General features: G+C 40.1%; 1 protein-coding gene across 2 annotated transcripts; it reads left to right on the top strand.

Annotated features, from left to right (window-relative positions):
• MASTL (microtubule associated serine/threonine kinase like) lies at window positions 1-27,653 on the top strand. 2 transcript variants are annotated; one of them, XM_067562398.1, is made up of 13 exons: window positions 1-628; window positions 2,266-2,403; window positions 7,490-7,629; window positions 8,337-8,425; window positions 10,365-10,471; window positions 10,789-10,933; window positions 11,562-11,734; window positions 12,779-14,029; window positions 17,788-17,926; window positions 19,878-19,892; window positions 21,604-21,717; window positions 21,799-21,900; window positions 26,324-27,653. In XM_067562398.1, exons 1-13 carry the CDS (start codon window positions 464-466, stop codon window positions 26,479-26,481), a joined length of 2,736 nt encoding a protein of 911 aa, XP_067418499.1. In that variant the 5' UTR covers window positions 1-463; the 3' UTR covers window positions 26,482-27,653. The 2 variants fall into 2 exon arrangements, with proteins under 2 accessions (XP_067418499.1, XP_067418500.1); XM_067562399.1 differs by lacking the exon at window positions 19,878-19,892 and having other exon boundaries at window positions 3-628.
• Window positions 27,654-27,685: the final 32 nt, after the last annotated feature.

The raw sequence follows: 27,685 nt of genomic DNA, 5'->3' as shown, positions 1-27,685 counted from the left end.
GCAGGTTGCATTAGAGGCAGATTGGGTCAATTGCATGCATTAGATTCAGAGTTGCATTGCAGTCAGTTGCACGGGGTCAGCCCAGCTGTTTCAGAGTCAAGCTTCACTTGACTCCCCACCCCAGACCACGGACCCTCCCCCTCCTCTTCCTTTCCAGACACTGCCTGCGCTGCGCGGCGGCGAGCAGACTGAGCGGTCATTTGCGCATGCGTACACAGTCGCTTTCACCCCTCCCCTTTTACCGCTCTCATGCAGACTCGCGGGAAGTCCTGGTCTGCCCGCGAGCCTGCTGCTTCTGTCCGTTGGCCAATGACGTCAGCCGCAGGCGGGGCGGAACTTAGCTTTGAATTGGCGGCGGCGCGGGCGGTGACGGTCCGGCGTGGTACGGGCACAGAGGCCATCCTCAACAGTCCGGCGGCGGCCGGGGAGGGGAAGAGAGCGCGCGCGCGCGTGGCGTCGGGCGATGGCGACGCCCGCGGCTGAGGAGAAGGGCGACCTGCGGGTGAGGCGCATCGCGGTGCCCCGGCCCCCCTCCATCGAAGACTTCACCATCGTGAAGCCCATCAGCCGCGGCGCCTTCGGGAAGGTCTATCTGGGCCGCAAGGGAGGGAAGCTCTACGCCGTCAAGGTGAGGACGGCGGAGGTGGGGCCGGGACCCGTTGGGGGTGAGGTATCGCTGCTCTGGTTCCCGCGGTCACACACCCCTTCTTCCCTGACTAGGATGTTAATGAGGCGGGAAGTCCAGCTTTCCTTCCTCCCCCCCCCCCCCACCCACCCCTCCCCTCTTCTTGAACAGGAAGGTCATTGCACGTTCCCTATTCCTCTCTCCACTGTGAGCAAAGGCCAACTACCAGATGCACCACCCATCTAGGCCGCACACCTCAGAGCATCCTGTTCTCCATACCAGGCTGGTGTGGTGTTTGCCGTGGGAGTGGGAGCAGTGTCAGCATCTCTGCGTCAGGAGGTTGTATTTCATTTGTGAGCAATGATTTTTAAAAATGCATTATTTATATTTGTGATGTGCACATTCCCGTTGAAGGGTGGGTGAATATTGGTGGGCAGATTTGAGGTTGTTTTGGAATGTGCAATGTAATGTTTTACACTTTTTTTTCATTTGAAGTGGCATGAACTGTAAGTGTAGCTGAGGTTTCTTCCTGTAACTGTTCATTTCCATGTTTTTAAGTGCATAGTTTTGTCTGCAATAGTCTTTGGTACACAGTCACAAATATTTAAACTTTATTCATACTTTTAAATGTTAGTTGCTAATTAAGTTGTGTATGTTTTAATTTTCCTTCCCTAAAAATAGGAGGACTAATGCAGAGTTTAGGAGCTGTACAAAATCCCCTCTACTCCACCCCTTGACCTAAAACCTACATAAGCCTAGTAAAGCCTTATTTGTATGTTTTCTAGGTATAGCTGTACTGGCAGAGGCCCCTAGTATAGATGTAGCTAATGCTTCCCTCCAGTAGTTATACTGATAGAGGCATTTGTAGGTTGGCATAGCTGCTATGTTGGCTGGGGCTGTGTTGTTTTTCTCATACCGCTGACCGATACAGCTATGTTAGCAAAACTTGGTAGCATAGACCTGGCTTAACTCTCTGCAGGATCACTGGCTCCCTCCCTTGCTTCCCCCTAAAATGTAGAGATAGCCAAAGGAATCCTATGGATATCTTTACTTCAAACTACTCTGCAAAGGTTTGGAGTTCCTTAGAGCAACTGACTCCAAGCTACCAGGGTGAGTCAGCAGAATAGCTCTACAGCTCCACACAGAGTCCTAAAACTTGTCTGTATCACATAAGCTATATAACAATTACAATCAAATATAATTCTTAATTGTTTAATTACAACCTATTTTCTTCAAATATAGCCATAAGCTAGTTTTCAAGAAGCTCTAATTGCATGGAAAGTTGTTACCCTCTGAGTTAGAGGGATTAAAAAACACATTAGATGCTAGTCATACATTTATATGAGAGTAGTTTTTTTAATAATCTGAAATGCAAATAGTATGAGTAATTTTCTTCAGATGGTGCAGGATAATTCTTCAAAGTAGGTGTCCAAGTACAAAACGATAGCTCCACAGTACAAGGGCAGTATGTAAAAATGTTGTTCTAGCTGTGCCATTGAGACATAGGACTCATTGAGTTGACTGAAGGAAAATATATCTAGGGAACTGACTATCCTTATCAGACTGTGTATTCTTGAAAATAAATGAGTATGGAAAATTATTATTTCTGTGAATTTACATCTACATTAATTGTTTTACAGGTGGTAAAAAAAGCAGACCTCATAAATAAAAACATGGTTCACCAGGTCCAGGCAGAGAGAGATGCATTGGCTCTCAGTAAAAGTCCTTTCATTGTACACTTATACTACTCACTTCAGTCAGCTAATAACGTCTACTTGGTGAGTAAATTGTTTACCATGTTTTAAAACAGCTTTCAAAATGTAGTGGAGAATGAAGTTCATTTAAAAATTGTCATGTTTGAAAATATGATCTTGGAATAATGAGGATTAGGTATTTGTGGGTAATTTCATTTTTTTTGCCACATCTCATCCAATGTGAGGTCTTAACTAGAGTACTTATGTGGGATTAGTACCTTCATTCTCCGTGACTCCATTTAGCCTCTCCTTTCTAACAGCAGAGTCCTTCCAGGTAGCTAAGCTGGTCAAGAATGCCTCGCACAATTTTGGGTTCAAAATAAAAATGAGCCACATATTTAAGAAGATTGTGGATCAGAGTGACTGTGTGCATGCCTTGAAAAATATCCAGTAGATCATTAACAATAAAACGTATATTCCTGCTGCCAGTACTTAAAAGTGCCCAGAATTAATTGGGATAGGTGGGAACGGGATGATTGAAGGATTAAAACTAAGGCCTTGTCTACACAAGAAAGTTTTGTCAATGCAAGTTACAGCGATGATCAAAAAGTGCTGTAATTACAACACTTGTGCCTGTCCACACAGCACTTGTGTCGCCGAAGCGCATCCACAGTTGGTGCTCTTGCATTGACAGTGAGAGCCGTGTACTGTGGGCAACAATCCCACTGTGCAACTCACCACCTTGTTCCACTAGGAGTTGTGGGAAGGCAGAGAGGATTGCAGTTCATCATAGGTGTGGGCTCAACGTCCCATGATGCAACAATTTCCGTCCCATCATTCCATGGGTTTTCAACTGAGTTTCACAGTGTTTTTCAGTGGCCCCAGTTTCCTAAGCACCCGCCATCTCTATCTGAAACGATGGATCCTGCACTGCTCTCCACTGTTGTCAGTGTTCTGAACACATTGTGGGTGGTCGCGCGGTATATCATGAGCTCACGATTGAACCAGGAATCCGAGGCGCCAGACCTGCTGTGTGCCATGCAAATGAAAGGCACCCCGCATTATTTGCTTTCACAGAACATCTGCACACAGTGCACCATCACTTTTGGATGAAATAGTGGATGGCTTTCCAGCAATGGGATTCCCTAATTGTGTGGGGCGGTAGATGGCACGCATATCCCAATTTTGGCTCCGGACCATCTTGCGATTGAGGTGGAACAATACTTCTCTATGGTACTACAGGCTCTTTTGGATCACCATGGGCTTTTCACTGACATCAACGTGGATTGGTCAGGGAAGGTGCATTACATGCATCTTCAGGAACACTGACCTGTACAGAAAGCTCCAGGTCAAAAGATTCCAGTGGGGAATGTTAAAATATCCATAGTGATTCTGGGAGACCCAGCCTATCCCTTGCTGCCATGGCTCATGAAGACTTATATGGGCAACCTGGATAGCAGCAAGGAGCGCTTCAATTACAGGCTGAGCAGGTGCCGAATGACCATTGAATGTGCATTTGGCAGATTAAAAGCTCACTGGCGATGCCTTTATGGCAGGTTAGACCTAAATGAAGAAAATATTCCCATAGAGAGAGCCGTCTGCTGTGTGCTCCATAATATTTGTGAAGCTAAGGGTGAAAAAACTTCCCTGTATGGAGCGCAGAGGCAGATCACCTTGCAGCTGAATATGGTCAGCCAGATGTTAGGCCTATTATAGGGGCACAATGGGAAGCCATTCAAATCAGGGAAGCCTTGAGGAACTATTTTGACAATTAGCACCAGTAATTTGTCTTTGTAAACAGCACTGTGCCATGCGATGATTGCTATCCAGCTTGCAATGTGTATCAATGTGAGATGCAACCACTGTGTGCAAGAGACAAATAAAGATTGGTTATTCTGCACAGACTATGTCTTTATAAAATAACAGTTATTCACAGCACACATAAAAAGCTGGGCTGGAGGGGAGAAAGCAGTGAGGGGCAGTGTGAGCTATGACAGCTAGGCATAAGTCCGGCTATCATTCTGGAAGCTGTTTGAAGGGTGGTGTGAAGGAGGTACCGAGGCAGACTGGGTGTTTGTTAGGAATGTGTGGGTAGAGTTTGGGGAAGGCATGGAAAGCAGTTTTGTATTGGGGGCAGGGTAGGGAGCACTCATGAGTTCAGTCTGCAGCCTTATGAGTGACTTTAGCAGCTCAGTTTGTTCCTCCATGACTTTTATCATGTGCCTGTGGCCTGCTATCACTCGCTCCTGGTTTCCCCTTCTCTCCTGCCTATCAATTTTCTCATTTTTTGCACACACTGTTTCCCCATGTTCCCCCGCCTCAGGACTGGAGGAGTTCTTGGAACACCTCTTTGCTTCTCTGTGGTAATTTTCTTATCAGCCGCAGGCATCAACAGGTGTGGAGGGGCTTTCCCTCAAGGCCACATCTGTAGAAGCATAATAAACAATGAACAGAAGCATTATTGTGAGTGCAATTACAGCATTGATGCATTACTGTAAAATACATCTCTTTCTCACTGTCCCCTGCCAAGCACACAGCTCAACAATCAATCAGGGCATGGTGAGTTGTGCCTGGGAGGAGGGGGCACTCAAGTTGGGGAAAAAGTTCTGGGTGGTTTTTGGGGGGTATTGATGCAGGTAGATAAGGACAAAATTTCAAATTTCACCATTTTCCACAAGCGGGGACCATAGAAGCTGATATCTCCTGAGAGTAAGCAGGGATGCTAGGGTGCATTTCCTCCATGCGAAAAGCTTCAAACTGGATCCCTATGCTGCTCGCTTGTGCCCTGTTTTGGTCCCTGTACAAGTGATGGCCGATTGGCGCAGAAAAGTTTCCTACAACGGGGGAAGAAACAAAGCAGCTCTTCTGAGGAATCTAGGGCAGAGGATTGGCAAGTACCTCCAGGAAAGTTTCCTAGAGATGTCTCTGGAGGATTCCCATGAAATGTTGGTGTGCATTAACTCACTTTTCTACAGCACTGCCTAGCTGCATAGGGGAATGGGAAGCAAATGCAAACACAGCCACTCTTGTGCATTTCTATCCCTTCAACCATTTATATAATGCAACAAAGCAAAAGACAGCTGTACCTCGTGTAACCGAGTAGCATCAGCTCAAAAAAATCACTTGCCCGAGCTCCCATCTCTTGCATCCTGTATGCTAGAGTAGGAGGGGTGGGAGTGGCATGAACCCTCCTGGGTAGAGAAGAGGTCCTGGCTCCCCATGTCAACAAACAACCCAGTCCCTTGCTCTACATCATCCTCCAACTTGACCTCTTCATCCACAACTTCTTCGTTGGGGTTGACTCAGGTTGACTCTGGTTTCCACTGCCTTCAGGCCTGTGAAGGTATTCACAGTTCTCTTCAAGGTGGAGTCGTTGCTGAAGATGGCTTCCAGCTCCTTATAGAAGTGATGGGACTATGGCTCTGCACCAGTGACAATTTGACTCCCTAGCCTTTTGGTACCCCTGGTGTGGCTCCTTGATTTTTCACATGGCAGTGCAGAGTATCCCGTTCATAGCCTTTCTCCAGCATTAAACAAGAAATCTGACCGTGGGTATCATAGTTACTTTGGCTGGAGTGGAGCTGGAACTGCACAGTCTCCTCTCCCCAAATGCTGATCAGATCCAGATGCTCTGGTGTGGTCCAAGTGGGAGAGTGTTTGGTGCCTGGAGCTGCTATGGTCAGCTGGAAAGAGGAGATGTGAGCTCTCCATGCCAACCAAGCAGGAAGCGGAATTTCAAAAATTCCTGAGATTTTAACGGGAGGGGGAAAGCGGATGGCTGTAGGGCAGCAGAGTTCAAACTGATGGCCAAAGTGGTCAAGATGGGCATTGTGGGACACTTCCTGGAGGCCATTTACCACAACGTAATCAAGTGCAATGTCTACACTGACGCTTTGTCACTAAAAGTTTGGTGCAAAAAGCTCTAGGTCTCTCGTCAAGGTGGTTTTGTCTCAAAGTCAGGGGAGTTGGGTTGGCAGGGTGGTGATTGCAGTGTGTACACCACCACTGTTTTGGCGCAAAAAGCTGAATTTGGGCGACAAAAGTCTCTGGTGTAGACCAGACCTAAGACAAGCTTCTGACACTCCTTTGAGATAAATATAGGCCAAGCCTTCCTCTGCAGCTGTAGAAGACTGTCTTGTGGTAGAACCAGCAACTTTACACTCCCTCCACAGGATTTGGAGTAGGATTTGAGCAGGGTCCCTATGAAAGATGCCACAGCTGTGCAGAAGGGATTTGAACCCATACTTTTTTAAATGAAAGCCTAAATTCTGCTAAAGATGATGAGAGAGACGCTGGACACAAAAAGCTTCTTACTTACCATTTGTGAGTGAATTTATGAAATTTTGCTTTTGTGAAACATGTTGTTCTCTTTGCATCTGGAGCATAGCCAGAGGACATAATTTTTCATAGACTTTATATCAAGTTGTATTGGTTTTTAGACACTGGAGTAGCATTAATGTTGGTTTGGCCAGCCCAAATAAATTATCATTTAAAAAGTTAACCTTATAAAATAAGTTTCATGCAGGATCATATTCAGACCTTTTGTCCTGATTATGTCAAGGAAAAATAGAGCTCAAATTTTCAGAGTTGAGCCTTTAAACATGCTCATAATTATGGTCTCTCTAGTCTCTCTTGAATGCACAGTTATCCTAGTTGTGTGCAAAATCTTGGGAATTACTTACTCATCTCTGAAAATTTGGGCCTGAATTTTGTCTTAAATATTTACATTTTCAAAATACCATCATTACAGTACTTTAATCTTGATAAGGCAGATATTTTGTGAAATTTGGGATTAATTAACCTTGACTGACACTGAATTTTGCTTTATCAAATTATACTTCCTGTCATGGGAAGTGTTATTTGTAATCAGTCTAACCTATTGAAAAGATGACCAGGATTACAAAAAGAAGCAATAAAAACCTCTGTATGCATTAGAGGAATGTTTGATTGGCCATGTCCTCTGGAGCCTTGATTATTTCTTCTAAACAGAAAGCAATGTGATTAAGCATTGTTTCAGTGACTTGCTGGGAAATGAGCTAAACTACCACAAGAATGCTTTTATCATCTTTTACCCTATGTGAAATGCACCTCTTTTGGAGCGGAGGGGGGGAGTTAAATATCTCAACCAAAAATAGAGATGCATTTTGAAAATGAAACCTTTCAATGGCAGGTGATGGAATACCTTATTGGTGGAGATGTCAAATCTCTTCTCCACATATATGGCTATTTTGATGAAGAAATGGCAGTGAAGTATATTTCTGAAGCAGCATTGGCTCTTGATTACCTTCACAGGCATGGGATAATCCACAGGTAAACATCTAATATGTACTTTTATGACTGCAAACCAATATATTATTAAATGTTTTTTGTTAAAACTCATTTTATGGTATGAGCATGTAATCCTTGTGCACTCCAACTCTGTCATCAGCTTCCAACTACTGGGTGTCTATTCGTGAATGTCCATCCCTTGCCTAGTTGTTTGAAGGGAGAAGGAACTTTTAGTCTTTTTTAAATTCCCCCACCAAAGGAAATATAAAGAGGATCTTGGCTAGTCTGTGGGAGATTTGGGAGAAGGAGGGATGGACACCATTTTTCCCCTGGTGAAGAAATATTCTCTTAAATTATATTAAAACAGGACTTCCAGGACTGCATTTTGAAATTGGTAGTCAATGGGTAGTAATGCTTAATGTCAAATGCTAGTAAGTACTAATAATTTAGTAGTCCTCATTGAGATAGTTTGACACATTCCCCAGAGGATTAAAATTGAGACATAGACGTCTTGTGGCATATATTTCAGGCTCCATGATGATCTTTACATTTTTTAATGCTAGACGCATTTAATTTTCGGACACATTTCTAGAATCTGAAGGGCAAAGAGGCCCTAATATAGATCCTAGAGAATTATAAATGCCCCAGTCGTTGGTTGAATAACTTTTTCTGTTTAATGCTTTCTCTTCTCTTCTATTATGCTAAATTGTCTATATTCCAATCTTATTTCAGTACCTTTATATCTGCAGGGACCTGAAGCCAGATAACATGCTAATTTCTAATGAGGGCCATGTTAAATTGACAGACTTTGGGCTCTCCAGAGTTACTCTGAACAGAGGTGAGATGTGGATGAATAAGCTATAGCCTGTGCTTCCTCAGTGGTTTCTAAATATATTGTTTTAATAGTCTTTATATTTTACATTCCAGTGGCACTTAGGGGCCCCAATCAGAATCAGGGTCACCTGAGCCATGGCACTATACAAATATACCTAACCGATATTTCTAATCAGTAACCAGTACTGGTACCACAAATGCATGGTGCAGTTCCTTGACTAATGTTACTTGCTTTTATAAAAACATTAGCATTTAAGTAAATACTAAGATTTTGGAGGAGGGACTGTCTTTGTCTAAAACATCGTGCACACCTATAGAGAGAGATTCTTTCTAATAATTATTCCACACAAAAATTAAAAGAATGTTAAAGTTGTATGGCTAGCTCTGGCACTTTCAGTCTATATCTACACCCCTGCATAGTTCTATACAGGGTCTTTTTTATGGCTTCCCTTTATAATATATGTATTATAATTGTCCTGTAGTACATAATCTCATACTGTTTCTTAAACAGAATATATATCATTCTTTTACAATCTTAGATAAAGTGTAATACACTATATGCCAAACAGTCCATGAGTTGTATGTTTGGAAGCTTCTTAGTAAACTGTAACACATGTTACGTTCAGTATGCAACATAGCATAATAGAGAAAATTTGCTGATATATACAGGTCACCTCTGTTGGTAACTAATTTAACTTAATAGATAATAGCCTCATTTCCGGAATTGCAGAATCTACCACTCTTTGAAAAGAGAATGTGCTGCATATGGATGCTGACTAAATGATTAAAATATGTGATTTAGAGAGAAGAGAACTTACAGGACAGTCTGTTAAAATGATACAGTATGTTATTGGACCATTATGGCAGCAAAATTAGTGAGACAAGGTGGGTGAGGGAATATCTTTTATTGGACAAACTTCTGTTGGTGAAAGAGACAAGCTTTCAAGCTCCACAGAGCTCTTCCTTGAGTCTCATATCCTGGGACCAGCTTAGCTACAACAACATTGCAAGCAAAAGTGAAATTAGTGTAAATCTATAAGAATGAAAAAATGTTTAGAAGCTATATGTATCTAAGGCTGTAGGAAAAATGTGTGTACTATATTTCTGAAATAGTATGTGACTGATCATTGTAGCTTCGTATACAAAGAAGGGGTGGTGTCTAGGTGCTGTGTGCAAGCTTAACTTTGGCATTTCACAATTTTTATCTTAAATGTACAACCTTAACTTTCCAGACTGCGTTTTCTAAAAATACAAAAGAATATTATCTTTCCTTCCATAGATGCGTATTTTGTAAGCTTAGTGGGAAAATCTTATTAAAAATGTATTGCACATAACGCCAGTGTAATTTCTTTAAACCATTTCCCCTCTACCCCTGCCATTCCCAAAACAAACAACCAGGTCATAGTTTGGCCATGTTTAATTACTATCGTAGGTTGGTTAGGTTATAGTAGGTGTCTGTCACAGTTCATATTCGCTCTATACAATAATTAGAGAGCGCTGCTCCAGTCGATACACTCAGTACCACCTTACCCCAAATTCCTGGGGTAACTTCTCTAACTTCTTCCATGATTTTTAAAAAAATCAGTGCAAAGTTTTTATGAACATTTGCCTCTAGTTTTGACCCTATGCAGTTTGGTATTGAGAACCTGAAAATGAAACTGATTTCAGTGGTTTTTATGGTGAGAAATGCAAAAAATAAACATAGTAAAATATAACTGGACTTTGAAAAATCTTTTTGGTTTAATAAAATAAATGTGACAAATGATATAGGTAAAGAAATAGCTTATACAAAATACAGAATTAAGTGAGTTGTCATTTAATTTGGTGGCTAAGCTTTTCTTTTCACTGAATTTAAATACCATTAATGACTGCAATTTTTCATTTATTGATTGATCCAATACAATGTGTGTCAGGTTTTTATTAACTTCTAAATCTGTTTTTAGAGATAAATATGATGGATATCCTCACTACACCATCAATGGCTAAGCCTAAACAAGATTATTCACGCACTCCAGGACAAGTCTTGTCTCTCATCAGTTCTCTGGGTTTTGTAAGTAATCTAGTAATTTGTTAGTTTTCTTCAAAATGAAAACTTATAAATTGGAGTAATGAGGCTTTTCTGTGTCTCAGCTGACCACAACCAATAGCATGTCTTGTGATTGGACTGCCTATGCCTTTTACTGAGTTCCAGAGGCAACCTTTGACTTTACTCCAGATAAGTGAATTGCTAAATTTGGGGTGTGACTTCAGCTAAACTCCAATTATAATTTAACTTTGAGTAAATTTAAGACTACATTTTCAGCTACGTATGTTGGTACAAACTTTAATCCAATTATTTTTTTAAGCAAGTTTCTATCATTTTGATAGTACACCCCAGTTGGAGGGAAAATGCAAGGGCCAAGTTCAAGTCCCATGTCTGCTGATGCTTTGCAACTTTCTCAAGGATTGGTTTCTCCCATGTCTGTGGGCCAAAAAGATTATACCCCTGTTTCGAATAAACTCTTGAAATCATGTAAGTACTGAAAATACGTAAGTATAACAAGTCATGTAATAAGCAACAATGTCAACTTGTGGGGTTTTTTTTAACTTGAACAACTGCTTGAGTGGGTCGTCATAGGGCTTACATTTCTTCCAAAAGACAATACCTTCAACAACATGGTGCCCTCTAGCACTAATCTGGGTTATTTGTTCAGTACTGACTCCAGCTGAAGTGTTCTTCCTACTGGATCACCAGTGCTAGGTTTTGAATCTAAATGTACAAGCCAATAAAGTCAAATGACATTTAAATCAAGAAACAAACACTAATCCAAAAGTGTTAATGTCACATTTGCAATACAACTAAGTTAGTGTTGCTCTGGGTGCCTTAAAATTTGAACTGCTCTACTTTGGTGTCTTGATATTCCTAACATGAAATGCAAAAGATGGTCACTGCTGTGCTAGATTTGATTCACTTGGTAAATCATACTTCTTCAAAAAGATTAAATTTACTGTGCAGGACAGGTGATGAGAACAACTCCTGCATCACATAAAGTTATGGAAGATTATCTTCAGAGTAACTGCTCAGATTTGGTATGAAGCTGGCTAATGTACAATATGTATTTCAGTCAAAATTTGAACCATCATTATTTTTCCTTTTAAAGGTCTTGATGTTGCTGCTTTAAATCCTGGGATGCCAGTGAGGAGTTTAACTCCAACTCTCCTTCAGTCTAGGAAGAGGTTTGGTACCTCCAGTGCCAGTAGCCACTCACACACACACATATCCAGTATGGAATCAGAATGCTGTAGCAGCCCAAGGTGGGAGAAAGATGTACAGGTCAGGACTACTTTATTTCTCCAAGACAACTTTTATAGTGTACTCATACAAATGTAAGGGTTCCAATACACTGACCATGCAGTTTTTCAAAGCACTTCCCCCTCCTCCCCCAAACACATTATTCCAAAAGCAGGATTAGGTAGAACGGGCTGGATGCACTTGGAGTAGGAGTAGCTCTGCTCCTGTTCATTTTTTCAGCCAACTGCTCATCCTGTGCAGCTCAGTGAGAAGGAAAATTAGATTCCACCTCCCTACTGGCCTGCAGCAATGACAGTGGAAGAGAGCCTACGTTCTTGCTCAGCTTTGTAATCAATGAGGCTAGAAGTTCTGGGGGCATGGATGGCCAGCCCTGAGAGCTGGCCCAACCACACCTGAGTGCAGTACAGTTGCCTCCAAGGAAAGGGAGCAGAGGACTCAAGAAAGATTATGGGAACCCAACACCACCTACCCCTAGTTAAGAGAAATTATGGAGGCTTAGTTTTATGGTAGGATTTATATTTTCAGTTTCTTTTGGCTACCAATCTAACTAGCACTGTTAATTAGATTTATAACAGTCACAAATAATATATTTTCTCCCAACTTCATTTCTCCCATTATAAAGTATTGGTGAGATGCTTTATAGACAAAATTAGAGGAATTGGGGAAAATTACTATGATTCCTTAGCTTTTAAGTTAACTAAAGTATTCCTAACATAATTGAACTCATGCAAGCCCTCTAATTTGTTTGTATAAGTTTTCCTAAGCACTGCTTTTTAGTATCGCTAACTTGTTGACTTAAGCTTGTTGACAAAAATTGTAATAACACTAAATTTTCCCTTTGCCATCCCTAAAGTGTATGACATGTCCAGGATCAGTTTTGTTTTCTTACAGAAATTATTAGTTCTTTAGGATGAAGAGATTAATTTAAATACAGTCACATATGGCAAAATCTGCAGTTTTCTATAAAAAAAGTTTACAAGCAAGTTCATAAAAGGGCATATTTCTGTAATGCTGTAATTCTATTTTTTTTTTTTAAATAACAAGAATTAATGTGCTTATTTCCAGGAAACTGAAGATATACTATGCTCTGCAACAGGCAAAGCATGTAATAATGCATCAGAAAAGCTTTCTAATACACAAATACTGAATGCAAAAGACCCTACAGCCTTAAAGAGAAAGGAACTTGAGTTTGCCATCTCTCCTATTGGTAGCAATGACTCTGGCAGCAGGCATGATGCAAAAATCGAGCATTTTGATGTAGGGGACACTCCTGTGATTGCAACAGATGTGAAGGATCTCGTCAGAAAATGTCTTTCTGAAAACAAGGCTTGGGAAGAAAAACTTGTTGTGGATAAAACTGGTGGGGCTAATGAGACAGAAAAATCTAATTGCCAGCAGTCACGTTCATGGTTGGTTGATTCTGCCAAATGCATCAAAGAGGAGGACATTCTTGAAAAGCCAGGTGTAAAAAGAAGCTTTGAACTAGTTGACACCAGTCCTTGTCAAGAACTTAACTATGTCAAAAAAGGCAATGCAGAATATAAACGTGGCTGTGAAATCTCAGAATTTCGCACAAACCAGAGCACAGGTTTAACAATGGAAATCCAGTGTTTAATGCTTTCTGGTGATGGAAGTCTGCAGGCGACATATAAAAATAAAGAAAAAGCTAAAGACTCCATCTGTAGGCAGCAAACATCAGAAAAGTCAGCCACTGCAATAATAGCGAAGAATCTTATGCGTGAGCTAGATGCAGATTGTGAAAAAGATGGCAAAAAGGAATATATTAACTCTAGTTTCTTATGCATTGATGATGAAAAGCCTCTTGGAATCTTGAGTGCGGACTCGGATTTATCCTTCCCTGAAATTTCTGTTACAGAGAGCCATTTAGAAAACCAGCTTTCAGATCTGGATAAGAGTATTAAAGAACTTTCCTTTGAGAAGTCAAAAATTGAGGACATGTTAGTAACATCACCCTGCTGTGAAGATGCCTCACCAAGAGGTGAGGAAGAGAATATTGTCCAGGATGGGAAACCTCTATGCCATGAACAGGATAACGTCCTGAAATGTTTGGTTGAAACACATACTGACATAATCTCTTCTCCTTCAGAGGAGATGATGAAAACATTGAACCTCCTTAAAAAAAACATTGTAGCTTTTCGAAGTTATAACAGTCCAATTAATGTGTCCAATGCATCTGAGCCATCAAGAATTAGCATGGCTTCTTTAGATGTAATGGATTTCTCACCTGCTTGTAGTGGCTCTTACCCCATGACTATTACCCCAGCACAAAAAGGAAGATCTTATAGGGTTTATCAGGTATGTGTCCAAATGTTGTAGCAGTAACTAGTATGTACATGTGGTCATTGATTGAATTATTTGACATTACAGTACGAAAGAGTCAAAGGCAAGCAGAGGTAGCTTTTCAAAATGTCAGACTTTCAATGGATGCACATGCATTGCCAAAATTATTGCCTTTTCAACAAGAACATAGCGATGTTCACTTATAACCCACAGTTTGGCCTCTGACAAATGCTGCCTCAGTCTGCCCTTCTGCAAGAGAAGATCTTTTGCTTAGAACTAAGCAAGGACATTTAAGAAGGGTTGTTCTTTTATTTTTCTCACTACATGCTCTTGTAGCAGTGAGACATTTCCTTTGAGCCACTTGTTGTGCGAGTCTATAGGTTTCATGTTGGCCTGTGGTTTTTCTTCTCCTAGTGCATGATATGAATGATGCTGAGCATTTGGCAGTTGCTGTTCTGCTTCATATTATGTCTTCCTTGTGCTGATGATGCTGTGGTGCATTCTGACAGGTGCCATTTTAGAGCATGTCACTTTGACTGATGCAAAGAAAAAGTGCTGCATACAGGATGTGAAGTTTTTCATTTTCATTTGCTGTAATCCTAAGTATATTCACAATTAGATAAATTAGATAAATAGATTACTATTATTAAAATATGTATAGCCCTGCTGTCTGGACTTCAGACTTTCCTTCCTCCCATGGGCTATTTAATGTAAGTGTGTGTTTCAGTCCTCAGTGCCTGCTATTGTATTATTGGATGTTATGAAAGCTTAACCTACTAACTATAACTGTTGCTAGGAAGTGTGGTGTTTAAAGCTGACCTAGAGAGAGGGAATTGTTAAAATGTTCTCAGGGTATGTCTATACTGATGGCAGCAAAGTCGCCCCCGCCAGATTGATCTTTCTGGATTGATGGAGCGGTCAGTGTAGATCCATTTAGTCAATCAGGAAGTCGACTGAGTAAAACCACCCCCTCAAGTACCCGTTGGCACCGTGCAGTGAAGACGGCATGCAGAAGGGAAGCACAGCAGTCGATGGGAGTTAGGCAAGCTACTCTGTGTAGTTTGTGTAACTCCCGTCAACTGCTGCTGAAACTCCAGGTAAGTGTAGACCAGGGCTCAGTGTCAGCAATAGGTGCTGAATGCCCCTGGCAGATTAAAGAAGTGTATTTAGTGTGTTAAGTCTGAAAACCCACTTTTTCTTTCATGTGAATATCTGGCCTAATTTGGATTGCTAGCTGCTACTTCATTGTGAAATCACATCAACCATGAAACTTAGCTGTAGCATGGAGTTCAGACTACACAGGGTTTGGGTAGCAACCACGTTATCTTCTGTACCAAATGGTTTTACAGATCTTTTTCACGGCTTGTCTACACTTACGATTATGCCAGCAAAACTTTGTCGCCTACAGGGGTGTGAAAGAGAACCACCCCCTCACCCCCCCAAGCAATATAAGTTTTGCTGGCATAAGCGTGAGTGTAGCCGCGTTACATCGGTGTGAGAGCTCTCCTGCCAACATAATAAAGCCATCTAAACGAGCAGTGGCCGCTATGTCAGCGGAGAGCATCTTCTGCTGACATATCATTGTTCACACTCGTGCTTATGCTGGCAAGACTTGTATAGCTCAGGGTATGTTTTTTTTCACACCCCAGAGTGACAGAGTTTTGCTGGCATGACTGCAAATGTAGACAGGGCCATATAATTTTAGGATGTACATTGAGGTATAGAGCTTTCATATAGTAAAACTGAATCTTATAAAGTCAAGCTAGTCTTAAAATGGGACCTATGTGCCACCTTGTGGGCGGTTTCTGTGGCTAATATGACAGCACAGCATAGTGTGCATTAGACTGTTGTGTCAAAGATAAAGTTAAGGGTCAAGCGAGGGCTACATATTTGGGATTTATGGGAGTCTCTAAAACAGTGGTTCCCAGCCTTGGCTCGAGGACCACAGATATCATTTTTACAGCTCTGAAGGGCCACCAGTCTATCAACTCATAAAAAAATATATTGACATACACCATTAAGGACTAAAAATCACTATATATTTAAAGTAAACGTTTTGATGCTACTGTGCTCATTTTTACATTCACTATTTTACACCTACAAAGTACTCACAGTATTTCACACGCTCACAGACAAAGCACTAGTGTAGATGAGTGATTGTCGCCACACTCTAAGCAGCTAAGTCACAGTGGGTGGCCTACTAAAGGCAGGCCAAAATTGGAAGGTACTGATTTTTAGAGTCCTGCCCCTCTTCAAGCATGGTGGATCCTGGCTGCTCCATCAGCAGCCACCTTCTCTCCTCCTTGCTACCTTCTCACTGATCTCCCATCTCCCGGCTGCAACAGGAAAACTGCTCCACCTGTGTCCCTAAGGAATGGCTTCCTTCTGCAATCAGGGGGACAGAAGATAGTGCTCCCCTCCCTCTGACTCCAACAGGGACCCCATCATCTAGGAGCCTAGACAGTGCTTTGCTCTCTGCTGGAACTGGGGGAGGGGAGCGCTGATCTCTCCTCACTCTGGCTCCAGCAGGGTCCCCGGCGCATATGGACCCAGGCGGAGTGCTTTGTCATGCTCCCTGCGACTGCTAGGGGAAAGGGAGTGCAAATCTCTTGTCTCCTTGGCTGCAGCAAGGAGTCTGCACCGGTCTCGTAGCCCAGTGGCAACACGCTCCTCCTGGGTCCTTAGGCAGCGGCTCCCTTCTACAGCCAGTGGGAGGGGAGCGGCAGGCCATGGGACACTGCTCTAAAGTATTCTGAAAAGCAAGAATGTAACATACACTGTGTCTATTAGGTAGCATTTGCTTGTTTTAGTGGAAAAAAGTAAGATTTTACTCTATCAACCCTTAAATGCCATATAGCTGTAGAGAACATACTGGATTATCTTCAAGTTCACACGTCAACAGTTAATGAAGTACCATTTTTGAGGCATTTGTTGAAATCCCATTGTCATCAGATGATGCACTTTGCAACCCCACTGAAAGTAAGAGTCACATAGGTGTAACTCTGGGCAGAATTTCACCTGCAGAATCTTTATTACTGGAGATGAATATACAGCTCAGAAAGAACCCAGCTTGACTTCCAGATCTCTGGCTGAGTCAACAAGGTGGACAGCTGGAAAAATGACAAAAGCTATATTACATATAAACTGAGTAAATCTGGGATGTAATAGATTGGAATCCCATGATGCCAGTTCTACTTTTTAGATGAGCGTTACAATTTAAGATGAATACACATGCATATAAATCCACTTTAGCCTGGTTATTGAGAGCATATCGCTTAAGCTGAGACTATTTTGACAATCTTCTTTGTAAATTACCTTTGAGATTCATAGTTGGAGGAGTCATTTAAATGGCAATATGTAAGGTGACAAATTTTCTTTAAGGGAAATTGCTGTATGGTTCTATGACATTAGAGCAATTGTTCAGGGAAGAATTCTCATTTAGAATGAAGGAATGGGAGTGACTCATTCTTATGCTTTGGGGTAGTTGAGAGATTCAGTAAAATAAAGATGCAAAACGTTGCAGTTCTGACTAGTTTGTTGTGTGAAGACTGGGCAATAAGCGCACTTTTTGGAACTTGGAAATAAAATACTATTAATGTACAAGTTATAGGAGGTCTTTGATTTATATGAATTAATTAAATCTTAAATTAATAGCAGTCATAGCCAGTACCTTTACTGGGAGGGGAAATAGACTTTTAGATTGGCTTTTCGTATGACATTTGTATTTGAAATCTTTTTTCTCTGTGTTTTTTTTTTTTTTTTTTTGGCATAAGACACCTAATCAGGGAAATGCTGACACACCATATCGGACTCCAAAGAGTGTGAGAAGGGGGGCTGCCCCAGTGGAAGGTGAACGCATTTTAGGAACCCCAGACTACCTGGCACCTGAGTTGCTATTAACAAAGCCTCATGGTAAGGAAATTTTTTTTTTATAAATGCATGAATGTGACTGATGTTTAAAACCCCACATTTTGTAGACACTTGTAGACAGATTTGTAAAGGTATTTAAATGTCTAAAGATGCAGATAGATGTCTAATGGGGTTTTCAAAAATGTCTAACTCCCATTGATTTCAAAGGGAGTTAGGTGCCAGGAGCTTTTGAAAATACCCCTAGGCTCCTATATGCATCTTTATTTACATGCCTAAATACCTTTGAAAATCTGGCCCTTGGTCCTTAATTTTCAATTGGGCATTTGGTTATTTGAAAATGTAGCTCAGAATTAGAGGGATGTTGAAAAGTGGCTGTTGCAATCCTATTTTTCTAATAAATTAAGTTTAATTCCATTTAAATAAAATGGAGCCAACTTACGGATTTAAGGAAAATGATAAAAATACTCATTGATTCAGTGCAACATTTCTATTGACTCTTAAGGCAGGCTGATTGTGTAGCTGCCTTTAGTTTGAGTGGAAAATGGTATGAAGACTTCCTAAAAGAAACAAAATAGAAACAAAAACCTTACTAATCTGCACTAATAACTTGGGGTCTGATTCAAGTTAATGGAAAGACTGCCTCGAAGACAAATTGCAAATTATGAAGGAAGCAAACCAGCTCAATTAAAAATATAAAACAAGGCTAATGCATCACAAAATGTGTTGAATTCATTTTATGATTGTACTTTTATTTGCTACTGAATAGTATATTGGTAGATTTTCTGTATTATATTTTGTAAAATTAATGAATTCTTAGTGACATCAGAGCTCATTATGGAACTCTGCTGTTAAATCTGAATTGAGAAAGAAAGAGACCTTTTGTGAGTCATCAGTTGATACACAAATGATGATGATCTACTACACAACTAAACCACATTGTTTTGATACAATTAAAATACTAGTTATTCTTTAACATTACAACTTAAATAGCTAAACAAATATTTCCTATATAAAAATATGATGTAATACTTTGCACTTCCACTTCCGCACTTCCCAGGACCTCAGAACACTTTACAAACATTAAACTTCAACATCCCTATTATGCGGCATAATCTGTGCATTTAACTAAGGGGAAACTGAAGTTCAGAGTGATTTACCAAAGACCACCCACAAAATCTATGCAGACCTAGGAATAGGAACCTGGGGTGAAATCCAGGCTCCATTGACTTCAGTGGAGCCGGGTCTTCACCCCCAAAACTTGTGACTCTAGTGCTTTAGATAAATACTCTCCTTCCTCTAAATATTTTTGTTTGGTTAAATTAGCTGTTGAACCAACTGTTAATTTATAGAACTTGCCTTGCAGTTTGAAAATGTCCTGATTTCCACTGCTTACTAGTGGTAAAGCAAAATTTCAGCCCAACTTTACATCATAAAATTGAAAAGAAGGGGAAGCTTCCTGTTCAGTTATTCCTTTTACTTAAAACACTTTTTGTGATTTTTCTTGGTAATTAGAATATATTTTACACCAGCCTTTTTTTTTTAAGGTACTGACCTATAAAATTGTGTTTGTTTAAAAATTTAAAGATTAGCTTTCCAATACAGAGTATCAATGAGGAACCTCCTTCCTTATTTAATTTTATCCCATATTCCTGGAGACTCAGTAAAATTCTGTCTGGCTTTTACTACTGGTGGGTTTTTTTTTAAGAGCTCTCCAAGTTAGAGGATGAAGTGAGTTAAAAAGCAGCAGCTAAGATAGATATATTGCGCCTCTCCAAATTTCATAAAGCATATTTAGGTTAATTCTTTTATAAAACACAGTGTAGTTATAGTTAGTGACTCAGAAAAGCACCACAGTGTGTTAAAACAATGAGAGAAATAAAATTATTCTCCAGTATCCAACATAATTGATATTATTTAATATGAATGTGTACAATGATAAATAATTTATTGCAATAATCTTAATGTGGTTAACTGATTGTTCTTTTACATGCAGGGATTCTGACCTCTGGTGAGTTTGCTATAAGGAGTGTTCAACTAAATTATGAACAGTCAAAGTATAACTAGATCACATTTTTCAAGTAGAAGTTATGTGGGTAAAGATATTCTACATATCATTCTATATAACAATATGAGAACTGCATAGTAATGCATTATACTACAAGAGAATCAAGTTATAGATAAACTGGTCTCCCTGTTGCAGGCCACGGGAAGCTATGTTTATGTCTTTCAAATGAAAGTCAGTGCACACCACTTCTGAACACTTTCTCACTAGCAGGAAGTAAGCCACAGAAGTTGTATAAAATGGTGGAAGATGATGGTGAAAAATGATCAGTCAGACTGACTGGATGGGTTAAAATTCTCAGCCTTTCTGGGCCAATTCATAATGTCTGTTCATTTATGTGGTTAGAAAGTTTGAGATGCCCAAGAGCTAAATTTGGCTTTCTTGTCACAAAAATAGATGATAGGAATTAATTCCTATTTAGAAGGGATCTGATATGAACATTAAAATAATTTGTCACTAGAGACTATGAAACTTTTTCCTTAATATTTTGTCCACAGTTGTGATCTTATTAAACTTTGACTTGTTTATAATTTTCCCCAAACATCCAAGTATACTGGATATAGATGATGGGATCTCATTGCTTTAGTGTGCTGAGCTGGGAGAGGTGCTCTGATTGCTCTGTCCAGCAGGGAAATTTATAACTGACCTATCTGGTTTAGTAAGACTACAATAGGCTAGAAACACAGGAAAGTTAAAATTATCAAAAGCATTTGCTTTTTAGCTTGAAGGTGATTTAAAAAAAACTTGTTTACAAGCCTGGATTTTTGTGCAAACCAGTTTTTGCACCAAGTAAATCCTGTAATCTTTATAAGGTGGACTGGGCATGGCTTAAAGACACAGAAACAGAATGCATGTAGCTCTTTGACTAGTGGTGTCTGGATTGCTTTGTCTGCTTGTTTAAGAGGGTTGACTGCACGTCTGGCAAAAGCTTTATGTTTCCCAGAAAAAAGCTGTTTAGAAACATATGAGAGCAGATAAGTAACTTTACATTGCTCTCATGAACTTTAGCATAGTAGAAGGTTAATCCATCTTCTTGCATGCTGGTTCATCTCTGCAGGCTGTGCTCAGTATTTTGGCAGAAATAGGTTTAGGCTATTGAAAATAAATGTCAATATTTTGTGCCTCTGGAGTTGCATCAAGCAATTGATGTGATAAGGTAATATGTGGAATTACAAGGTTCACTCGGCCTTGAATTTCAGAGAAGCTGAGAAATAACAGATGACTGTCTCCTACCACAAGAGAGCACTTTATATGAGTGAGCCTATAAACACTATGAGACTAACGTGTACAGGAGTTGGCGCTTATGCTATTCCTACACACTCTTCTGCCTTCTCTCAATAAATGTTACTCTGAATATTAACATGAAGGTAGGAACATAGTGACTTTTTAAAATAATAATCTGATCGTAAACCATTTTAAATCTCCTGCCACAATTATCAGAGTACAACTTGTGTTTTTCTGTTTTTCAGAATAATTCACATTAAACTTCCTTCCCAAAAAGTTTTTCAGGATTTAACATTTTTTCAAAATTGTGGCACTGTTAGGCTTTAAATAATTTTGTTTGCAAGTGCTGTTGACCCTTCACTCACAAGTCATAGTACAGCTTATTCAACAACTTCCTTTTCATGCTAACTGCCTCGCTTTCTCCCTTATTCAGGTCATGCAGTAGATTGGTGGGCTCTCGGAGTTTGTTTGTTTGAGTTTTTAACAGGAATTCCACCCTTCAATGATGAAACACCACAGCAAGTCTTCCAGAATATTCTGAAAAGAGGTAATTCATTTTCTCATCAAAACTGATGAATTCAAAGTTTGCTGTGCTAGTTGAGCTGCTGACAAGTCTGTATCTTTGTAGATATTCCTTGGCCTGAGGGTGAAGAAAAGTTGTCCAGTAATGCCCAAAATGCAATAGATATTCTTTTAACCATTGACACTGCAAAGAGAGCTGGATTGAAGGGTCAGTACTTATTAAACTTTTCTCTTGTTTTATCTTTATGGTAAATTGGAATTTTAAAATGTCACAGTCCCTGCTTTAGCACTGAGCTTGAGCTCTAGAATACTTTGCAAATTATGGTATTCCCTATGCTACTGGTGTAGACTTTGTGCTGATAAAGGCAGCTAGATTTTATGCTGTTCAATAAGGAAAGTAAATAATGATTTGTACTTTGTTATACTTTCATGCTACTTGCAATGAATGTTTAACATCATTCATGTGTGACTTTCCAAAGTGCAATCTATCCAACTCTTACTGAAAACAGATATTTAGTGTCCAATTTGTCTGTCCTCCCAACAAAAGATTGTTGAGCTCCTGTTAGTGTATTGTCTGGCATTATAGCCCAATTCTGCCCAATCCTTTACATAGATCTTGGGGAAAAAGGGGGAGAAATCCTTGGAGAGGAGCAGTTGCCTTTAAGACATCTGGAAGGAGTATGTAGAATTGCACTAAAGTGATGATCAATAACAAGAACTAATGGCTGGAAGCTGAAGGCAGACAAATTCAAACTAGAAATAAGACTGTTTTTACACAGTTAAGGTGATTAACCAGTAGAACAAATTACCAAAAGAAGTGGTGGATTCTCCATCTCTTGATGTCTTTAAATCAAGAGTAGATGCTTCTCTGGAAAATAAACTTTAGCCAAACACAATTTACTGGATTAATTACACAATTAATTTATTGGATTAATTAATTAATTGCCACAGTCACTTCATTTTAGACGAGAAGTTAAAGAATAGGCAATAATTGGCAAGAACACTAGTGTCTAAAATTTGTTTCTTGATAAAGGATTAGGCTGCAGTTTATTGACAGTGCCTTTCCTGTTAAAAGGAGACCTTTAACAATCCTCTAATAAAAGGCCCAGGCATTCCCTCAACCTTTTATCAGCAGTCCTCAAATTTTTGACAATATTGTAAAACTATCCAGCTACACACTTAACCCGACAGGAGAGTCTGTTCTATCTCGGGGACTCTTTCTGCCCCACCACCCTCACACATGATACTGTTCTGTGACGACCAGTTCTATTTTTGCCATCTCTGACTCAAGGAATATTTCCACCACACCACTGAACAGCACACTAACCCTCAGATACCTTCCCACCAACACTACAAGAAGAACTCTGCATGGACTCCTCCTGATGGTCAAAACCACAGACTAGACTTTTACATAGAATACTTCTGCCGATGTGCACAAGCTGAAATTGTAGACGAGCAGCATCACTTGCCCTATAACCTCAGCCGTGCATAATGCAACGCCATCCACAGCCTCAAAAACAACTCTGACATTATAATCAGAGACTGACAAGGGAGGTGCGACAGTTGTCATGAATAGGTCAGATTATGAACAGACAACTCTCCAACACCACATTCTACAGGCCACTGTTCTCTCATCCCACCAAGGAATACCAAAAGAAACTATACCATCTGCTCATGAAATGACCTGAAGAAGCACAGGAACAAATCTACACAGATACACCTCTAGAACCCTGACCAGGGATATTCTATCTGCTTCCCAAAATCCACAAACCCAGGAATCCTGGACACCCCATAATCTCAGGCATTGGCACTCTTCCAGCAGGGTTATCAGGCTATATGGACTCTCTCCTTAGGCCCTACGGTACTAGTACTCCTAGCTATCTTTGGGATACCACTGACTTCCTGAGAAAACTACTATCTATTGGTGATCTTCCAGAAAACACCATCCTGGCCAGTATGGATGTAGAAGCTCTCTACACCAATATTCCACACAAAGATGGACTACTAGCCATCAGGAACAGTATCCCCAATAATGCCATGGCACACCTGATAGCTGGACTTTGTCCTCACCCACAACCATTTTAGATTTGGAGACTATTTATACTTTCAAATCAGCGGCACAGCTATGGGTACTTGCAAGGCCCCACAGTATGTCAACATTTTCATGGCTGACTTAGAACAATGCTTCCTCAATTCTTGTCCCAAAGTGTCCCTCCCCTACCTATGTTACATTGATGACATTTTCATCATGTAGACCCATGGAAAAGAGTCCCTTGAAGAATTCCATCAGGATTTCAACAATTTTCACCACACCATCAAACAGCCTGGACCAGTCCACACAAGAAATCCACTTCCTGGACACTACAGTCCAAATAAGTGATGGCCACATAAACACCACCTTATGCCATAAACCCACAAACTGCTTTACATACCTACATGCCTCCAGCTTCTACCCAGGACACACTACATAATCCATTGTCTACAGCCAAGCCCTAAGATACAACCGCATTTGCTCCAATCCCTTAGACAGAGACAAACACTAACAGGATCCCTATCAAGTGTTCTTAAAACTACAGTACCCACCCAGGGAAGTGAAGAAACAGATTGACAAAACCAGACAGGTACCCAGAAGCCACCTACTACAGGACAGACCCAACAAGGAAAACAGAACACCACTGGCCATCACCTATAGCCCCCAGCTAAAACCTCTCCAACATATCATCAAGGATCTACAACATATCCTGAAAGATGAACCCTCACTCTCTCAAACCCTGGGAGGCAGGCCAGTCCTTGCTTACAGACAGCCCCCCAACCTGAAGCAAATACTCACCAGCAACTGCACACCATACAACAGAGACACTAACCCAGGAACATATTCTTGCAAGAAACCCTGTTGCCAGCTCTGCCTGCATATCTACTCAGGTGACACCCTCATAGGTCCTAACCACATCAGCCCCACCATCAGGAGCTCGTTCACCTGCACATCTACTAATGTGGTATACGCCATCATGTGCCAACAATGCCCCTCTGCCATGTACATTGGCCAAACCGGACTGTTTCTATGCAAAAGAATAAATGGACACATCAGACATCAGGAATAGTAACATTCAAAAACCAGTAGGAGAGCACTTCAATCTCCTTGGACACTCAGTAACAGCTTGAAAGTTGCCATACTTCAACAAAAAAACTTCAAAAACAAACTCCAACTCCAAACTGCAGAGCTGGAACTCATATGCAAACTTGACACTATCAGATAAGGTCTGAATAGAGACTGGGAGTGGCTAGCCCACTACAAAAAATAACGTTCCCTTTTTTGACATTCACACCTTCCCATCAACTGTAGTGAATGGCCTCATCCACCCTGATTGAATTTACCTTGTTAACACTTGCCCTCCTCACTGTGATGTAACTCACCCATCCTTGCATGTGTACATATACCTACCAAACTGAAGTTTCCACTTCATGCATCCGACGAAGTGAGTTTCTGCTCATGAAAGCTTATGCCCAAATAAATGTGTTAGTCTATAAGGTACCACAGGACTCTTGCTTTATTGTATTAACCCAATCTTTTTGTATTTAATTTCCTGGGAATTTTTTTTATAAGGCAAATAACATTGACAAATGCTAACATATACAAGTAATTTATCCTATCAGCGGGCAGTTTTTGGTCAGAGTGTTTAGAATTGTGCTTCCATAGCAGCACTCTGCTCCTGGAGAAGAATGGAATAGGAATTCTAATTTGCCTGTTCTTCATCCTTTCCCAGTTAGCTGTGGGTCTCTTTACTGACTGTCCCAGGCCTAGTGTGGGGGGTACTGTTATTCAGAAGGTCTGGTCTGTACTGTTGTTAGTCAAAGTGCAAATCTGAATCCCACTTGCTTGAAAATTTGCTTTCTGTAGTTTGGGTCAAAACAGCATAGCCACCCTCAAGCAATGTTTCTTCCAGGATGACTCAAGACATCTCACATGATGAAGATAAAGTAGGCTAATAGATTTTTTTTTCTTTCATTGGAAACAAATTGGAGGAGGGAGCCCTGCTAGTCCATGAGAAAATCCTGTAATCTGATTGGTGATCCTCCTCCCTAGCTGCTGGAGGCAAGATAAACTCCATAGTCTGTGGTTTCTTGATCAAACTAGAGTAGGTTTTCAAGTAAGTGGAATTAAAATGGGCTCTGCAGATTCTCTGTCTTGGGAAGTGATCTTTCCATTTCCTATACAATGGCCATTTGTATCACATTTCATACAACTTCCTTTGATCCAGCATCTGTGTCAAATGTATAACCTCTCTATAACTAAGGAGAAGGTTAGTTTGTGTAGTAGTAGTCTGATCCCACTGGGGGGCTGACTTTCCCTCACTGTAGTATCAGATAAACTGCCCACTCTTTCAGTCAGCCTTAAAAGTGAAGTGACTACGTTTATCGTCTTTGACAGTCATGCTGATCTGCGTGCAAATATGGCTTCTTGGCTAAACACAATTTGATCTGTCACTGGCTATTTGCAATGCAGGTTTTTAGATGTCCAGAAAGGTAAAATGAACACAAACAGCCGACAACTGGCATTATGTAAGTGAGGTAGCTAAAGAGGTTGTTCAGAGGAAAACATTCTTAATATTTTGTGTAAATTTTTGTTTTAGAGCTAAAACATCATCTCCTCTTTCATGGTGTAGACTGGGATAATCTTCAGAATCAAACTATGCCTTTCATACCTCAGCCGGATGATGAAACAGACACCTCCTACTTTGAAGCTAGAAATAATGCTCAGCATCTGACTATTTCTGGATTTAGCTTATAGTATCGAGAAAATGGATCTTTGTCCATGGTTTTGCACATTTGTAAACTACCCTTTAACACTAGTTTGGTTCTGGTTTTCTTACCAAACTTAGTTTTTTAAAACAATTGATGAGTCTACTTTTAATTTGTGTATCCTTAGCTCTAAAACAAACTACTGTACAAAACATTTATTAATGCCAAATGGCTTCTTGTTCTTTTTATTTATCGTACTTGTTGCACCTTATTGAGAGCCTGAGTTTGTATTTGTAAAGTTAGTAATGACACTTTCACACTAAGCAAAATATTGTCCTTTTTCTTGCTGCTGTGGAGTATTTCCAATTTGTAGGGGCTATTTTGCAATTAAACTTAACTAAGTGGGGGCATAAAATGCATGTTAATTATTTAAATTTAAATATCTGCCTGGGGTTCAATACGTTAATAGTCACATTTGGGATAGAAGCTTTGAGACCAATTCGGAGCTGCATCCATAGTGAAAATGGAAGTTTAGGCCTCAGTGCAGTGTGAAAATATTTTACCCTCATCCATAGTGGGATGAGGAGGGGAAAAAAAGTTTTGGTATCTTTAGGTCACATACACTGCCTGCTTGGCAACTGAGTTATCAGTGTTGTAAAATTTAACTGTAATTTTACTGCCAATGGTTTTCCTTTGCAAATGCACAGAATTAAAGGAAGCTTATGGCAAATTAAAAAACCAAATAGACTTTGTTTAAATTGTCATAGTGAAAAGACTTTGAATGTGTTATGGGATGATAGACTGAACAGAATTTATTTTAGTGACTCCTTGTTTGTTTTAAATGTAGAGAATCTGAGGATATATATTTGGGTTCTTTCCTGTGTCAGTCTCTGCCAGATGTTTAAAAAAAAAATCTGTGTTTGCTAATTGAAACATGAATTATGTATATTAAAGTCTATATAATGTATTGCAAATTGATTAATTTGAGAACTTTATCATAAGTTCGATTTCAATAAAATAAGTGTTTAAATTAGGACTTACAGTATTAAATGTTTTAATGAGGGATATAAGCTGTGTTTTAATATTTTGGGAAAATACATGGAGATTTCATCTACTGCATTGTGGAGATGGTTACATTTCTGATAACACCTGATTTTGTGTCTATTAAAACTGTTTCCTTTTATCTTAGATGGGAATCTACATTAAACAAAATTTGTCTTTCTTTTAATGCTTACAGTTTTATTCAATTCATT

Source organism: Emydura macquarii, unplaced genomic scaffold (assembly GCF_026122565.2).
Source record: "Emydura macquarii macquarii isolate MOO-44397 ecotype Brisbane River unplaced genomic scaffold, CSIRO-AGI_Emac_v2 contig_2422, whole genome shotgun sequence".
Lineage (NCBI taxonomy): Eukaryota > Metazoa > Chordata > Testudines > Chelidae > Emydura > Emydura macquarii.
Note: the sequence above shows the minus strand (reverse complement) of the source record. Positions and strands in the feature narration are given on the sequence as shown.